The sequence below is a fragment of the Pipra filicauda genome, unplaced genomic scaffold (genome assembly GCF_003945595.2).
Source record: "Pipra filicauda isolate LSUMZ 115617 unplaced genomic scaffold, ASM394559v2 scaffold152_size1767362_pilon, whole genome shotgun sequence".
Taxonomy (NCBI): domain Eukaryota; kingdom Metazoa; phylum Chordata; class Aves; order Passeriformes; family Pipridae; genus Pipra; species Pipra filicauda.
The window spans coordinates 1,059,238-1,075,207 of NW_024104018.1; the positions used below are offsets into that span (position 1 = coordinate 1,059,238).

General features: G+C 49.3%; 1 protein-coding gene across 1 annotated transcript in view; it reads left to right on the forward strand.

Moving 5' to 3' along the window:
- The first annotated feature begins 552 nt into the window (after positions 1–552).
- KIF5C (kinesin family member 5C) overlaps positions 553–15,970 on the forward strand; it is a 70,396-nt gene continuing 54,978 nt past the window's right edge. The window contains exon 1 of the mRNA XM_027721044.2: positions 553–765. Within this exon, the coding sequence (XP_027576845.1) occupies positions 640–765 (126 nt within the window). The 5' untranslated portion in view covers positions 553–639. The remainder of the gene's footprint in view (positions 766–15,970) is intronic.

Below are 15,970 nucleotides of genomic sequence, written 5' to 3' on the forward strand. Positions count from 1 at the left end.
AGCATAACCACAAAGTTGATGAGGGGCCTGGAGCACTTCCCATATGGAGACAGGCTGAGAAAGTTGGGGCTGTTCAGCCTGGAGAGGACAAGGTTGTGTGGAGACCCCATAGCACTGTCCAGTGTCTGAAGGAAGCTGGAGAGGGACTCTTCACCAGGAACTGGAGTGATAGCACAAGGAGCGATGGGTTCAACTGAAAGAGAAGAAATTTAGTGTAGATATATGGAAGATATTCTTCCCTGTGGGGAGGGTGAGACACTGGAATAGGTTTCCTAGAGAAGCTGTGGCTGCCCTTGGAGATGTCCAAGGCCACGCTGGACGGGGCTTGGAGCAACCTGGTCTAGCGGAAGGTGTCCCTGGGAAGAGAACAGGATGATCTTTCAGCTCCCAGCATCCCCCCCCCCCCTCCGGCGATCCCGCATCCCTGTGATGCCGAGGGGCGGACGCCGCGGTCCCCGCACCGCCCCCGTGTCCCCGCGCAGCCGCGGCCGGTGCGGGGCCGGTCCGGGGCGGGTCCGCGGGCTGCGAGAGGGGCTGCGAGAGGGGCTGTGGGGGCTGTGAGCGGCTCTCGGCGCCCCGGCCCCGCCCGGCCCCGCCCGCCCGGCGGCCCCATCCCGGCGCTGCCGCTGCTGCCCGGCCATGGCGGACCCCGCCGAGTGCAGCATCAAGGTGATGTGCCGCTTCCGGCCCCTCAACGAGGCCGAGATCCTCCGCGGCGACAAATTCATCCCCAAATTCAAGGGCGACGAGACCGTGGTCATCGGGGTGAGTCTGCCGCATCCTCCTTCTTCTTCTCCTCCTCCCGCATCCCTCCCGCGCGCGGGCGGCGCGAGCATCGCCATCCCCCGCCGGGGACACGGCATCGCTCCCCGCCGTCCCACCGCCCGCGGGGGACCCCCAACGCCCCCTCCCTCCGCCGTGTGTCCCCCCCACCCCGGCCATTGTTCCCGCTGCGGCGGAGCGGGGGGGGGGGGGCGTTGGAAGGATGGATGCGCTCCCCGCGCCCCCCCGGCGGGGCTGCCCCCCGCCCACTCGGTGAGGGGTCCGGGTTCCCCCGGGGGTCTCCGGGCAGGGCCGGGGGCGCGGGGGCTCGGCGGGCTCGGGCGCTGATGTCATGCCGGGCACTGGGCATGCTCGGCTGGGGCGGCCCCCGCGCTCCGCCGCGCCCCTGCGGCAGCGCCGGCGGCGGAGTTACCCCAGGCCCGGGACCCTCAGCCCCGGGGTCCTCACCTCCGGGACTCCCATCCCCGGGATGCTCATCCCCGGGGTTCCCATCCCCGGGATGCTCATCCCCGGGGTTCCCTTCCCCGGGGTCCTCATCCCCGGCACCCCCATCCCCGGGGTCCTCATCCCCGGCACCCCCATCCCCGGGGTCCTCATCCCTGGCACCCCCATCCCCGGGGTCCTCATCCCTGGCACCCCCATCCTCTGGATGCTCGTCCCGGGGTCCTCATCCCCGGCACCCCCATGGCCAGGACACTCATCCCCGGGACCGTCACCCCCGGCACCCGTCATTCCTGGATTCCTCATCCCTGGGACCCCCATGGCCGGCACCCTCATCCCAGGGATCCCCGAAATCCTCATCCCTGGGATGCACATCCCCGGCACCCCCATCCCCGGCATCCCCATCCCTGGATCCCCATTCCCGCGGCTGCGGGAGCGCTCCGTGGCCGCAGCGCATCCCCGAGCGGGCGGTGCTGGCGGGTCCCCGCCGATCATCCCGGGGGGGGACGCGACCCAAGTTTTGTCATCGCGTCTGAAAGGATCCAATGGCCCGAATCTCGAGGGTCCCTCTGCCCGCAGCGCCCTCCCCGCGCTCTGCAGGGGCTCGCGTGTTCCCAAGGGTTGATTTAGAGGGAACAAAGGGTGCGGGATGTGGCTCCTTCCCCGGGGCCGATTCATCAGCGCTTCCCTTTCCCTCCCCGCGGCTGGAGCCCCCCAAAAACGGGTCCCTGGGAGGGGTTGATCTCGGGAACCTGCCGGTGCTGGTTTTGGAGGGGGGGCACGGACAGCACCGGGTGCCTGAACTCGGATTTTTGGTTTGCCTTGTGCTTGGTGCTTTATTTCACGTATTGGTCCTCTGTGGTTAAACCGATAACGTGTTCCACACCAGACAACGGTAAAGAGGTCTTAAAAGTAATTGTCAGTGCAAGATTTGTTAAAATTCTTCTTAAAACCTTGAGTTTGTGAGAAACTCCTCTCGTGAAAGTTGCAGAACAGTTGCAAGGGAAAAATGAGTCGATCCAGGACATAAACGGTTATTACCTTGTTTTCTTATTCTTTTATGTAATTTATAGAAATGTTCCCCCTGTAGCCAAATTAATTGTCTTTCTTTGAAGGTTAAAGCTGTACCACCCCCAGCAGCCTGTTAACAATAGAATAATCAAATTGGTTATCAATCTTGGTCAGCAGGGGAGGACTGGATTTGGCCAGCAAATATCAGGAATGAAAATGTAACTGTAGCACGGTCATTTGGGTGTTTTAAAAAAACAAAGGTCAGCAAATTCCCCTCCCCCCCTTAAACAAATAAACCCTCAGACATATTAAAACCAGATTAAAATACATCTACTGTAAATCCTTTAGCAGGGGCTGTGTTTTTAAGAGAAATGGAGTTTGGAATTCTCTTTTCCCCGCTTATAATGTATCTTTTTCCATAAAGTATCTGTTGTCTGTAGAAAACAGTAACTAAGATGCTCTGGAAGAGGTTTTTTGTTTCTTGCTGACAAGAGAGAATTCCTTTGGTAAAGGTAAAAGGGAAAAATAACAGCAACTGTTAATTTCCTACCACTGAAGTTTAAAAAAATAGAGAGAAACAAGCAAAGCACGTGCATTTATTGATATAAATATTTATTTTATATATATATTCAGGTTGGCAGGTTTGAGGGGGTTATTTTTGCTATCTTGGAAATCAGAGGCTTAGAGTTTCTTTCCCAGGGCAAGGTTTTAGGTGCACATTTTAATCACCTCCACCAGTGCAATATGTCCTCAAATCCAGATTCTGCTTTCCAGAGAGAGAGAGGAACCAACCAGCTGGGGCTCTGGGGGGATCCTTGGAGGTTTGTAGGTGTAAGTGAACATGAAAATCTCTCTCTGTATTCTTTGTCCTCTTTATTTGCAGCACTGAGCTCCTTGGGCTTTGGTGTAACTTGATCCCCAGTGGATTCCACTGCAGCATGAGTAGGAAATGCTACTTGTAATTCTCATTTACTGGTTTTAAGGAGCTGCTTCCCTCCAACAAATAATGCCTGGCAGGGGAAGGAATCCTGATTCTGGTGGAAAGCACTACCAGAGTAGACCTCCTCTTAGAAAAGCAGGGGTTTAGACTTCAAAACCTCTTAGAAATGTTATATAAAGTACAAACAAACCAGAACCAAACACTTCTTTTTTTGTGTTTTACTATAGCACTTGAAAACACTGCAATGCAGCTTTTATTTTTGATTCATATGTTGGAAAGAAAAGGGTTCTGTTGAAATTTAAAAGAACCCAAACCAAACCACCAACCCCTCCCAGAGGAATTGTGTCATCACCTAAGAAAAAAAAATCTTTTTTTTTTCTTTTTTTTTTCCCCAGCAAACAATTGTGGGGAAAATTCCTTTTTTTTCTTTTTTTTTTCCTGAACTTCCCACTGTCATCTCCCATTATACTTCCCTGGGGCCATGAGCAGATTTGCCAGCAAAAAACTGAAGGTTGGGTGATATTTCTGAAATCAGACTGGGTGATGTTTCTGAAAACGAGCAGCAGTGGAGGGAGTTTAACCACTTAGGCGGGAGTTTGCCTTTCAGGCCGTGACTAAAGCTGCATCTCTGTGATGCCTGGGGTTGTGGGGGTCAGAGCTCCTCCTCAGGGAATTCCCAGGGCAATGTCACCCCCCTTTGGAGTTGGGATTTGACCCCGTGTTTTATGTCCTGGCCCCTTCCATCCATCCCATCCCCATGTGCTTTGCTCTCGTGGCACAGCCAAGTGTGGAACATCACAAGCCTCACCTTCAGCTTTCCTTTGGTTAAATCAGACAAAACCCTCTGTGTTTTGATTCTGCTTCAAAGTTTAGGCTATAAAAAGCCTCTCAGATGGAACTCACCTTTAACCAGGGCAGGGAAAGGCGAGGGGCGTAAATCCAGCCCTTTCCTTTGCGCTTGGCTGCCCAACAGAGTCCCCAGACTGCAGCTTCATTTTATCTCTATCTCTGCAACCTCAAGGTGACTCTCTGATTGATTGTGTTGGCTGACACACCTAAAAATGTATTTTCCTAGCTGGCTTCCTTCTCGTGGGCTCGTTGGAGAGCGTGGAGCTGTTTGCTGGAGTGAGCAGTGGGGATAATCCATCGTGGTTTTGTTGTGTTCATCCCTGTTCCTCCGAGGGCTTTCAGTCCTGAGCACCTGCAAAGGAAGGATGGAGAGAATCCCAGGTGCTCCCCAGGAGGGTGCTTTCTGCTTTATGTTTATGGGAGAGAATAATTCCAGCCCTGTTGTAAAATATTTAGGAGTTGTGAGGAGATGATGTTTTCACCCTCCTTTTTCTTTTTAAGTCCGGAGCGACCACTTCCTTTGAGTGCAGGGTGATTTTTCCAGGCTGTTAGGAAGGAGAACATCCAAAAGGCAGCTCGGGAGGCTCGTGTTGTTACCAGGAAGGGGATAAAAGACTCTTCATTGTGGCTGTCAGCTGCTTTGGGCGCTGCAGTGGCAGGGAATGTGTAAAGCAGGGAATGTGTAAAGCAGGGAATGTGTAAAGCAGGGAATGTGTAAAGCCCGGCTTAGCGGGAGCTGCTGAGCTCTGCAGATCCTGGTGTCAGGCACAGGCAGAGCCTTTCCCAGCCCCTCAGTGCCCACCTCGATTGGCTCCTGCCCGTGGGAAATCCAGCAGAGAGCCGGATCAGCGGGAGGATCCCCCAGGATTGAGCTTTACTCTCAGGGGGGAAATTCTGTTGTCTCATCCGTGAAATATTCCACATAAATAACTAATGTGCCTCAAACCAAACAAGCAGACTCATCACCTGATACTCTGCCTTGGTCACTGCTGTTCTGCAGTGTCATGTTCCATGAAAGGAATTCCTGTGCAGGGCTAAGAGGTGGATTTGATGATCCTTGTGGGTCCCTCCCAACTCAGAATATTCTGTGAGAGAAAGGAAAACAAAGATTGATGGCTGATTCCCTTGCAGTGGGTGGGGTGGAAGCTGAGCAAGGTTGTGGTTTTTTTTTTTTTTCTTTTGGAATGTCTTGTGGAGAGATTCTCCCTTATTTCCATCCTTAAAATACCTGGATATGTTTTAGCTTTTCTTTCATATGTGCCAGTGAAGTCAGCAGAGTTTGTGCTAATAAAAAAGCACGTTCTTAATGTGCTTTTAAATCCCTCCTGTACAAAGATCTCTAGTGCTGTCAAGCAGTTGTCACTCTGGGGTTAAGACAGACCTAAAAAAAGAGAAATTTATCCCTGTGATAATAGATAAATGGCTAGTAAAGAAAATAAAAATTAAAGAACTACCCTGTGCTGGTGGGCTTTTTTCCTGGTGCTTGTGACAACAGCCAAGCTTCCATCTCTCCCACAAAATGCACAACCCCTCTGCTTGTGGAGGATTTGTTCGTGGTGGATCTATAAATACCTTTTATCAAAGCTCCTGCTGGATGGAAGATGTGAAGATGTGACTTCTGTCGTGGTGTAAAAGCTGTCAGGGGATACACAGAGTGCTGTTCTCCCAGCAGATCCCTTAGCCTGGGAAGCTGATCCCTGCTTTGTCTCCCGGAATCTGGTGTGTTTTCCAGCTCTTCTTTCCCGGCGAGGGCTGAGTGAGTTTTTTGTGAAGGGCTGGTGTGGGATACAACACCTGGCACGGCTGAGCATGGCATTTCTGTGGAATCCTGGTGTCTGAAGACACCAGAGCTGCCAAACACCTTTGTGGGAGCTGCTGCTGCTTTCAGAAGTGTCTCAAACCTTCCCAGAGCCCGAGATTTTCCTGCCCAAAGCTGCTGCCTTGGCTGAGCAGAGCCAGGACGTGCTGTGCTCATCCCCCCGTGGCTTTGGGAGATGCTGCTTTCAGGCCAGACCATTTGTTTTTTTTTTGGTTTTTTTTTTGGAGGGGGTGATTTTTCTCAGTAGGTGCCTCAGGAAGAAGCAGGAGCCTGTAGATCGTGGCGTGTTGCTGTTCACCTGGGAAAGAACAGGATGATTCCACTGGCTTTTCTGTGCCTTGCAGGAAAAACTGTTTCATTTACTCCTGAAAACTGGTGTGGCCATTCAGGGAGCTGAGTTATTTTCCTCAGGTGCTTCACATACACTTTAAGGAGCTTGGGAGAAGGTTAAAATCCTGGGATGGGGTGGACATTGCTGAGGTGACTGGCACAGGAGTGCCTTGGTTCTGTTTTTACAGTGTGTTGGCTAAAGGATGAAACAGTTCTGGAGCTAATTATCAAGAAATGCATTTATTTCTTGGCACAGCGAGACTCCCATAAAGCACAGAAGCAAATGTACAATATTACACTTCCACAGTACAAGTCAGTGGAAAAAAACCTGTCTTGTTAAGGACACTTGAGCTTCTCCAAAGCCCAAACATTGTTCTTTCCCACCCTGCCTTTGCATCTGTCCAGTTCCACAACCACAGGTATCAGGATGAGTGGCAGCTGATTCAGCTCCTGGGATTCTGTTGGCACTGAACCAAATTTTGGGAGGCAGGGATTCTTCCCATCCCGTTGAGATTCCAAGCAGAATCCTTGGCTGGTTAAACACTGCTTGGAATGGTCTTGCTGGGTTTAAGCACAGACCTGTGGGGACAGAGTTGTTTGGGGGGAGTTCTCTTTGGTTCCCTTCTGAATCCTCTGCTATTTTCCCTCTGGAAAGGATGTTCTTTCAGGCTTGTCTGGAAGTGCTGAACTGGGGGGAAATTATCCATCAGGGATCAGTGTGTGCTGCGTGGATGAGGCTGCACTTGTGTATTGTCTTCTCTTTTCTAAAAAAGCAGTGAACTCAGGTGTGAAAACAGCTTCTGTTTACTGGTGGTGGTGCTAGAAAGATGATTTACTCAAAATAAAGAGCTTGTTTTCTCACCAAAGCGATTTCCCATTTGTGTTTTCTCGGGGCATCATTTTTTTTTAACCTTTTCCTAATCCCACTTGGCAGTTTTCTCTCTAAAAAATACCTTCATCCTCCTCACCTCTCCTGTCAAAAACACGGATTCCTACTTACAGCTTTGAAACCTAAAATACAGCTGATGGATTTCAACAAGATAGGCTGTCAAACAACTGGAAAATGTAGTTTCAAGCCACTCTGTGTTGTCTTTTCCCCTCTGGTACCTCCTTTTGGGCCCAGAAGGTTTAGACCTTGAGGATCTGTCCTGGAGAACCTCTTTCCAGCTTCTGGCAGTGGTTGTTCCTTCCCCTGGGATGCACCAGGGAGTGGCTGGGGCTTGGATTCATTTGGTGAATGTTTGTTGAGCCTGGCACAGTGAGATTTAGGGAAGGATGAGATGCCACTCTGAAGTCTTTAATATTAACTTTATTTTTCCCTGTGGTAGTTTTTTGAGGATTGGGGTTGGGGGGAGGGGAAAACAGAGGAGGAAAGATGATTTAATTTAGTTTTTAACTTGACTGCTGCCACCCTTGGTATTATCTCGGTGTCCTTCCTGTTATCACGAAAATGAGTCACTTAGGATTTGTCTCCTTCCAAAATTCTGTCTGGTTGCTGATGAGTTTCTGCTTAAAATCTGGCTGGTTTAGTTGAATACAAAAGTGCATTTGGAACTGTGAATGAAAACTGTTTTCATGAAAAGATCTCTTCTACACAAGGGGATTTGTTTGTGGTTTGTTGGGTTTTTGTTTCATTTTTTAATTTTTTTCATGACATCTACACCAGTCCTGTGCACTTGTGTCTGTTTTTGTTGGGTTCCTTTGAGCTTGGCATGTTTTGTCTTATGGAACCCAACGAGACCAAGCACAGGAACCTCCCAAATACTTCCAGGCTCTTTGTTTTCCCTTTTTTGTTAGGTTTCGTGTTGCTGAAACCTTTTGAAACCCAGGTGTAGAAGCAGAACAAGTGATTTAGAGTCGCTCGGTAACTGTCTGACACTTTCTGACTTCGACTGTGGTGTTGCCAATGTTTGTTTTTCCAGCCCCAGTGGAAGGTACACACTGGATAATGGTGCTTGGCTTTGTGAACAGGGAAAATGCCTTTATTCCATTTTACTGGATTTTGGAGTGTGCAAACATCCCATGCTTAAATAATCCCGACAAAACAAACCCAACACAGCAGCAGCAAAAAAACCAACCCTCTCTACCTCAAAATATCCCAAATGGGATCCTTCAGAATCATAAAGGTGTGGAATGACAGCTATGGGATTCCTGATGGATTTTATTCATCTCCTGGGAAGAGCCAAACCATTCCTATATATTTATGGCCTCTTTGGTTCTTGACTGTGCATGGGATGTCCTGGAAATGTATGTGATTGTTGTCAGGTTCCCTTTATAACATCAATAATTGGTCCCGTGACAGCTTCAGGAAATGCACATTTTCAAAGTATGGCACAGAGTTTAACTGACACAAGGAATGTGGGATTTTTTTTTCTCCCCCCCCCCGAGAAATGAGTATCCAGAGATAAAAACTTAAATATTTGATAACAGTCCTCTTAGATGTCTTTGCCAAAAATGATTCATTTTTTTCAGTGCCTCTCTGCTAAGAGAAATTTGTCTCTGCTCCCTGTTCACGATGATGGACAGGAGGAGCTTTTGGTTGATGGGAGAGACTGTTCTGGGTCAGGGAGCAGTGGGATTCCTGCAAAACTGGGCTTGTTTCGAAGCTTTTGTTAAACATTTCAGCTGCACGAGGAGGATTCGGTGCCGAAACCAGGTTTTATTACAAGTTCAATGGCCCAGAGGCTTTCAGTAACTTTTGCAGGAGGAGACATTCCTGAATTCGCTTGGACATCATTGCTGTGACAGGCTGTTCCATCCTGCTGGCCCCGTGGCAGCCTCCGAGCTAAAGACCTCCGAGTGGGAGGGGTGAAAGTTGACTTTTAAAGTCACCTTGGGGCCGTGCAGGGAAGGCTGTGACACCCCAGAGTCATTGTGGCTGCTGAATTATTCCCCCACTGAGCTGAGGGTGTGCAGGAGACCGTTCTCAGAATTGGGGTAACTGGGTTAGGGAGTATTTTTAGCAAAGCTGTTACCAGAAGTCGGATTTTTCTGCAGTTGTAATCTCTTTTCCTGCCTGCCCAGCCCTCCTGCATTGCTGGGATCGCAGTATTTAGGCCAGCAGGGAGATGTGGGAATGCTGCAGCTTCTCCCAGAGCCTGGAGGTTTTGTGTTGGTCACTTGGTAATCCTCTGCTCCTCCCAGGTTTTCCTGGGGGTGCTCAGGAGCTGTTCCGTGGCACACACAGTTCTCTGCACTCCCACAGCTCCGTCTTCTTCAACTGCACCAGTTAATTCCTCTCAAACACTTATTTTTATCACTGCATAAATCACACAAATGCCACTGCTCAGCATTAACCTGTTACCCTCAAACTGCTGCCCCCATGTCATGTCTGTCCTCTGCTTCTCTCTCCCTTTACATTACTTTTTTTCCCCTGTCCCCTTTTATATTACATTTATTGTTCCCTCTCTCCTTTTATATTACTTCCCCTCCCTCCCCTTTTACCTTGCATTTTGTTTGTTTTTCTCCTCTTAAAAACCTCCCCGTATTCTTTTTTGTATTTTCTTACCCCTTTCTGGGTCAACCCTAAATATCCACCCTGCTGTCATTTGATAAACACACTGCCTTGGTTATCCCCCACTTTAGGGTGTCTTTCACAATTTAACTTCAAAGCAAACCAGTTCAATGCTGCAAACAAATCTTAGAGCAACGTTAATCTCACTATCCAGGAGCCACATGTTCCTTCATCCTGGAGAGAAATATTTGCTTGTATTGGTAAATAAGGGGATTTATTCTGCCCGTTGCTTGCTTTATGTGCAGCCCAGATTTTCAGAGTGTTATGGAGTAACCTCAGCCATAAACTTCAAACGGAGCTGTTGCCAGCAAAACCAACTTATTTTCATCTACCATATGTGATGCTGGAGCTGTGGAGCTCCGAGGAAGGGTTGCCTGGGCAGGAGCAGGAAAATGGAAGCACCTGAGGTGGTTTCATAGCCAGAATTGGTCATAGTCTGTCACTTAATATGTGATTCCTGTTTTTCTTATAATTAATTATCCCCTTGTTGTGTTTCCTGATATGAGCAGGTGCCATTCCAGCAGAGGCAGCGCTGTCTGAATGTGTCATTTTAATGGAGCTCAGTAGGTTGCTTTTTTGCCTTGATGCAGCTGTAAATCTGTTAGCAGGGCTTGGATTTGGTCTGTTTTGGAGGCAGACTCTGTGCTAGAACTCAACAACTCACTGGATTTGACTTGCCAGTGACCCGAGGCGTCGGCTCCTTCATCCCTGTTTGTGCAGTGGGAACACTCCTTGCTTTTCCCTGCTATTTTGTTATAGGGTTTGGAGCTTTAAATCTCAGGGATTTCTGATTTTTGTGCAGCTGCCTGTGCACGCTTCAGGCTCATTTTGAGAAAGTCATTTGGGACTCTGGGAAACACAAGAAGCCTGAAAGCTGAAGCAGCTGCCGGACGTGGGAATTCAGAGCAATTACTGTGTCCTGGAGTCCTGGAGAGAGGCACCCGCAGTGTTTAGGACCTGGAGAGCTTTGCTGTGTGTCTGCCCTGCTTTTCCAATGGGATAAATGTGTCCCTGGATGCAGGAGGAAGCACTCAGCCCCTCCAGGTCCTCCTTGCTGCAAGGTGGTGTGGCTGGGAACAGTTATCCCTCCTTCCATGAACAGTTATCCCTCCTTCCATGAACAGTTATCCCTCCTCTTGGATACAGGAGAAGGATCAGGTGGAGAGGAGATCTTGCTCATTTACCAGTGACCCCCAAGGCTGAGCTGGTTTGTGTAACAAAAACTACTTGCTTTTTATTTATTATTATTATTATTATTATTATTAAAACCTGCCATTTGGGAGTAGCTTTCAGAGGCTTTGGGATCCCAGAATTGTAAATTGGATAAGCATCGAGGATGGGGGAGATGAGACCTCGGTGGCTTCAGGATTAAGGGGTTGGTTTTCGTTCGGTTTGGCTTTTTTTTGAAGCGGTGCCAAGTGCTGAGGGTGGCTGGAGGCTGAAATCCTGCAGGTTGTGGCTTAACAGGATGAGCAACTGCTTTATACTGATGAAAACAAAAGGTCTTAATGATTATTTGCACCCTCCTTACCTCCTGCTAATTGCCAGCCCCGGTGTGTGTTCCAGGTTCTGTTTGTCTCTGCTGTAGAAAAAAATCAGAATATGAATGATGATTTACATAAGAACAGGTCCTGTGTTTACATGACTCATTTTGCAGGTCCTTCCCTCATTTCCCCTGTCGGTGTGTCAGGAAGCAGCACCAGAACTTTCACTCATGGATACAAGTGTTGAACACCATCACTGAGCTCAGGGAATGAAGCATGGCAGGGCTGCACCCTGCTCTGAGGATTTGGGAATTGCAGGGGGAATACATCAGCATTACTAAATCTGATAATGGAATTACTGGCAAATAATTCCAGGCCCTTTCTGGATAATTTAGCAGAAAGTGGGGCTCCTCTGCTGATCTCATTGCTGTGCTGGAGGAGCTGTAATGCACTTCTAGCTGCAGGGAGAGCACAGGAGGGGTTATGAGCCAGAAAATCTATTTTTTTTTGCTCATAAAAAGCCCAAAAAATGACCAAAGAAGGTCCAGGCAGTGCAGTTGAAAAGGAAATTCTGCAGCTCTTTGTCCTTACAGAGTTCACGGAGGGTGTTTTGCTGTGTGTGCCTGGGTGTGGTGTGTTTTACCCAGCTCAATAATACCACTTTTATTCACATATATATATGTTCAATATGTTCCTATTCAACTCTCTGAGCTGCAGTCTCTGTAGTAACACACTCAGAACCCTTTGCCACCTGTCCAGGAAAGCCCAGCTCGTCACCACCAGTTTCTCAGTGTGGGACAAGGTGGTGTAAATATTCTTGCTGCCAAATGCAGAGCCAGGTTGGGACCTTGGGTTTTGAACGAGATTTAAACGATTCTGAATTTCTTGATGACTGATTTCGTTTATCAGTGATGAATTAACTTATCAGAGATGCAAAAACCAGATTGTTAAATGCTCCATTTTCCTCCTGACAACTGGTGTAAAAAAGGGAGGAAACGGTAATTCTGGCTTGTAAGGAACTTTTTTGTCTCTACTTGTCTAGTCACAGGATGTTGTCACCTTACAGGATGTTTTTATGAACTAGAGGTACAAATAAGAATGCCTTGACTGGGGTAGGATTGCTGAGGATTTCCAAACCAAGCTCTGCAGCACCGTGATCCCAATCCCACAAACACGTGGGTTTGACAAAGAACATTGGGGTCTCCATTTAGCAGGTTCCTATTAAGTTTGTTTTAAAATATTATTAAAATTTATATATTTTTTAAATAATTACCTGGTCCTATTAAGTTTTTTTTTAAAATATTATTAAAATGTATATATATATTTTTAATAACTACCTGATTCCCCCATGCTTGTGCTTGAGGGAGACTCGGATGGCTGGCACCAAAATTGTGAGCTTTGAATAAGTCAAGTAAAACTAAGAGTTCTAGTTCTTTTATTAAATCCAGAGGGAATGAGGGATGGAAGGAAATCAGTGCAAGAAGCAGAAGCTGGTTGTGAGGTTGTGGATGAGGGGTGAGCAGGTTCCTCCTTACACAGAGGTAAGAGGAACAGGGTGAGAGGAACTGGGCTCCAAGTGACCAGGGTTTGTGTCTGGCTGTGCTGGGGGGGTTTTGGGGGAGCTGTGCTCTCTCTTCTGCACCCCCACCTCTCTGAGACTTAGTGTAGTGAAGGGGGAGAAGAAACTGGGCAAACTGGGAGAAGACACTGGGCAAACTGGGAGAAGAATCAGGAGGTAAAAAAAAAAAATTGGTGGAAGTTTTTGGGCACCACAGTTTAAAAAAGACATTAAACCACGAGAGAGCATCCAAAGGAGGATGGGGAAGGGTCTGCAGGGGCTTTATGAGGAGGCTGGAGAAGAGGAGACCAAGGGGAGATCTCATTGGGGTCTTCAACATCCTCACTCCAATCCGTGCCCTGCATGAGCAGGAACAAGACCCCAGGGAATTTTAGGTTGGATCTCAGGACAAGATTCTTCCCCCAGAGGGTGGTTGGCACTGCCCAGGCTCCCCAGGGCAGTGGGCACGGCCCCAAGGCTGCCAGAGCTCCAGGAGGGTTTGGACAAGGCTCTGAGGGACAGGGTGGGATTGTTGGGGTGTCCGTGCAGGGCCAGGGGTTGGACTGATGATCCTTGTGTGTCCCTTCCCACTCAGGATATTCCAGGATTCTATAAAGAGTTACCAGAGGGAAGGGAGGTCAGTGATCTTCTGATGGGGCTCAAACACTGACATTCTGGTGCCTTCCTGGAACAGCTGATTTTCCTCTCTGTTCTTGTTAAACAAGCTTTGAGCTTGTGGGACATGGACCTGGCAGGGCTGGGTGTGCCCCAGGCACTGCAGAACCAGGACAGGGAGAGGTAGAGGGTGCCCAGAACCCCCTCAGAGTGGCCCTGCCCGTGCAGGATCTGTGCAGTGAACGCTGTTCTCCCTCTGTGCCTGAAGAGGTTTGTTGCCAGGAGCAACTTGTCTGCATTAGTTTGTAATTGCTCTGCCAGCCTTGACATCTCAAGGCCCTTCCATCCCCAAGTCGTGGCTGTTCCAGCACTCCTTGAGCTGCAGAGCTGAATGTCTCCAATAGATGCAGGTCAAGGCCTCAACTCATCCAGCTACAAAAAAAGAAAAAGGTAATTTTGGGGCAGCCGTGCATCAGATATCTCTGTGGGTAAAACCTGTGGTGCTTTCTGCCCTCTCAGTTCTTCTTTTGAGTATCCCTTTTCAGTGGAAGAGGTAGAGGGAAGTACATTCTGTCGTCCTCCTTCTGTAATTCTCCGAGTTTTAATTAAATTGCACGAAAGGAGGCTGGTGCAGAGCAGCTACACTGTAGGGTTTTAAAATCCTGCTGCAGCATCAGGTCTGTAAACATTCCAGCTTCCAGCACTCCTGGAGTTTAGTGCCTCAGTTTGTAAATGAGGAAGTGAGTCCGAGTTGTTGTTGCTGGTCTCCCAGTGAATCAGGACCAAACTCGACCAGCAAAGGCATCGAGGGGTTATTCCCTGAGCTCTGGGGTTATGGTTGCTCTGTGAATCAGGAACACAGATATCAAGGGCTGAGGGTTGTTTCCTGAGCTCTGGGAGATGGTTACTCCATTAGGTTGTGAATGTCTTGGATACTACTAGCCTGGACTCTGGAATACTTGAGATTTTCAGTTCTTGAGGGCAGAAGAAAATAAATCTACATGTCCCAGTGCTGCTGTTGGTCCCACAGCTGCTGGTGGTGAGGGTGGGATGAGAACACTCAGCTCTGTTTGGTGCAGAACCATGTTCTTGCTGTGACCATCACACAGGGGGTGCTTTGGCTCCTCACAGGTGGGTTTGGGGGGCAGAGACGTGCCTGGGCTCGATGCTGGTGGGAGTGCCAGCACAGTTTTCATAGAATCATAGAATCAACTGGGTTGGAAGGGACCTCTGAGATCATTAAGCCCAACCCTTGATCCAACCCCACCGTGGTTCCCAGCCCATGGCACTGATGCCACATCCAGTCTTGTCTTAAACACCTCCAGGGATGGAGAATCCACCCCTTCCCTGGGCAGCCCATTCCAATGGCTGAGCACTCTCTCTGGAAAGAAATTCTAATATCCAACCTAAACCTCCCCTGGCACAGCTGAAGACCCAGCCCTCTTGTCTTGCTGATCATTGCCTGGGAAAAGAGACCAACCCCCCCCCGGCTCCCCCCTCCTGTCAGGGAGTTGCAGAGAGTGAGGAGGTCTCCCCTGAGCCTCCTCTTCTCCAGGCTGAGCCCCCCCAGCTCCCTCAGCCTCTCCTCACAGCACTTGGGCTCCAGTCCCTTCCCCAGCCTCGTTGCTCTTCTCTGGACCTGCTCCAGCCCCTCCATGTCCTTCCTGAGCTGAGGGTCCAGAACTGGACACAGCACTCCAGGTGACCCCCCAGGAACTGAGACCCCCCAGGAATTCCCCCCTTGGGATTCACTCACACAGTGAATTAGTGGCTCTGGATTAATCCCTGAACGAGACTAAAGCCCAGCTGCAAGTGCCACAGGGTGCTCGGGAAGCGCTTTCTCCGCGGAACAACCGCGGGCAGTGGGGTGCAAGGATCTCCCTTGTTCCCTTTTGCCAGGGTTTATCCACCCTGACGGGACACCCCACGACCAGTGGTGAGGATTATTCCCTGATCCCCCTCCAGCCCTTGCTTTTCAGAGCAGGCCGACAGCAAAGCTGCTCCCGGGCCCGGCGGTGCCCTCTGGTTTGGTCGTGACCCCTCCTGACCCGAGGTGGATTTGAATCCTCAACTGACAGCGCTCAGGATCCCATTACTAATCTCCTGAGCCACCCAGTTGCCCCATAAATCTGCAAGTGATATGTTTAACAAAGCAGAGATTAACACAGAGGCTGCCAGGGCAGAATTGAGCTGTAGTTTGGGCTGGTTTGTGCTCTGCTTCCCTCCTGCAGGCAGAGCTTCCTCGGGACCGGCACCAAAACTGCTTTGTTTTGAAATGTTCACCTGTTCTGCTTTTTTGTTGGGGTATTATAAACCCTGACAACCTGCTCCACGCAGCTTATTCCCACAGTCCCCACCCACGATGGCCTTGTCTGACCCCTCTTCTGTTGCTGCCCCGAGATGCTGCCTGAGGGAGGTTTTCCTGCATTGTTTTCTGGCTGTGAAATTGTAATTTTTGGTCAAAGAAAATCACAGTGTTCTCCAGATAACAAAAAGCCAGCCGTTTCAAACCAGTTTTGAAGCGCTGAATTTTCCAAAATGGAAATGAATCACGAAAACCACAGGATGGTTTGGGTTGGAAAAGCCCTTTAAGAGCATCAATCCAACCATTCCCCCAGCGCTGCCC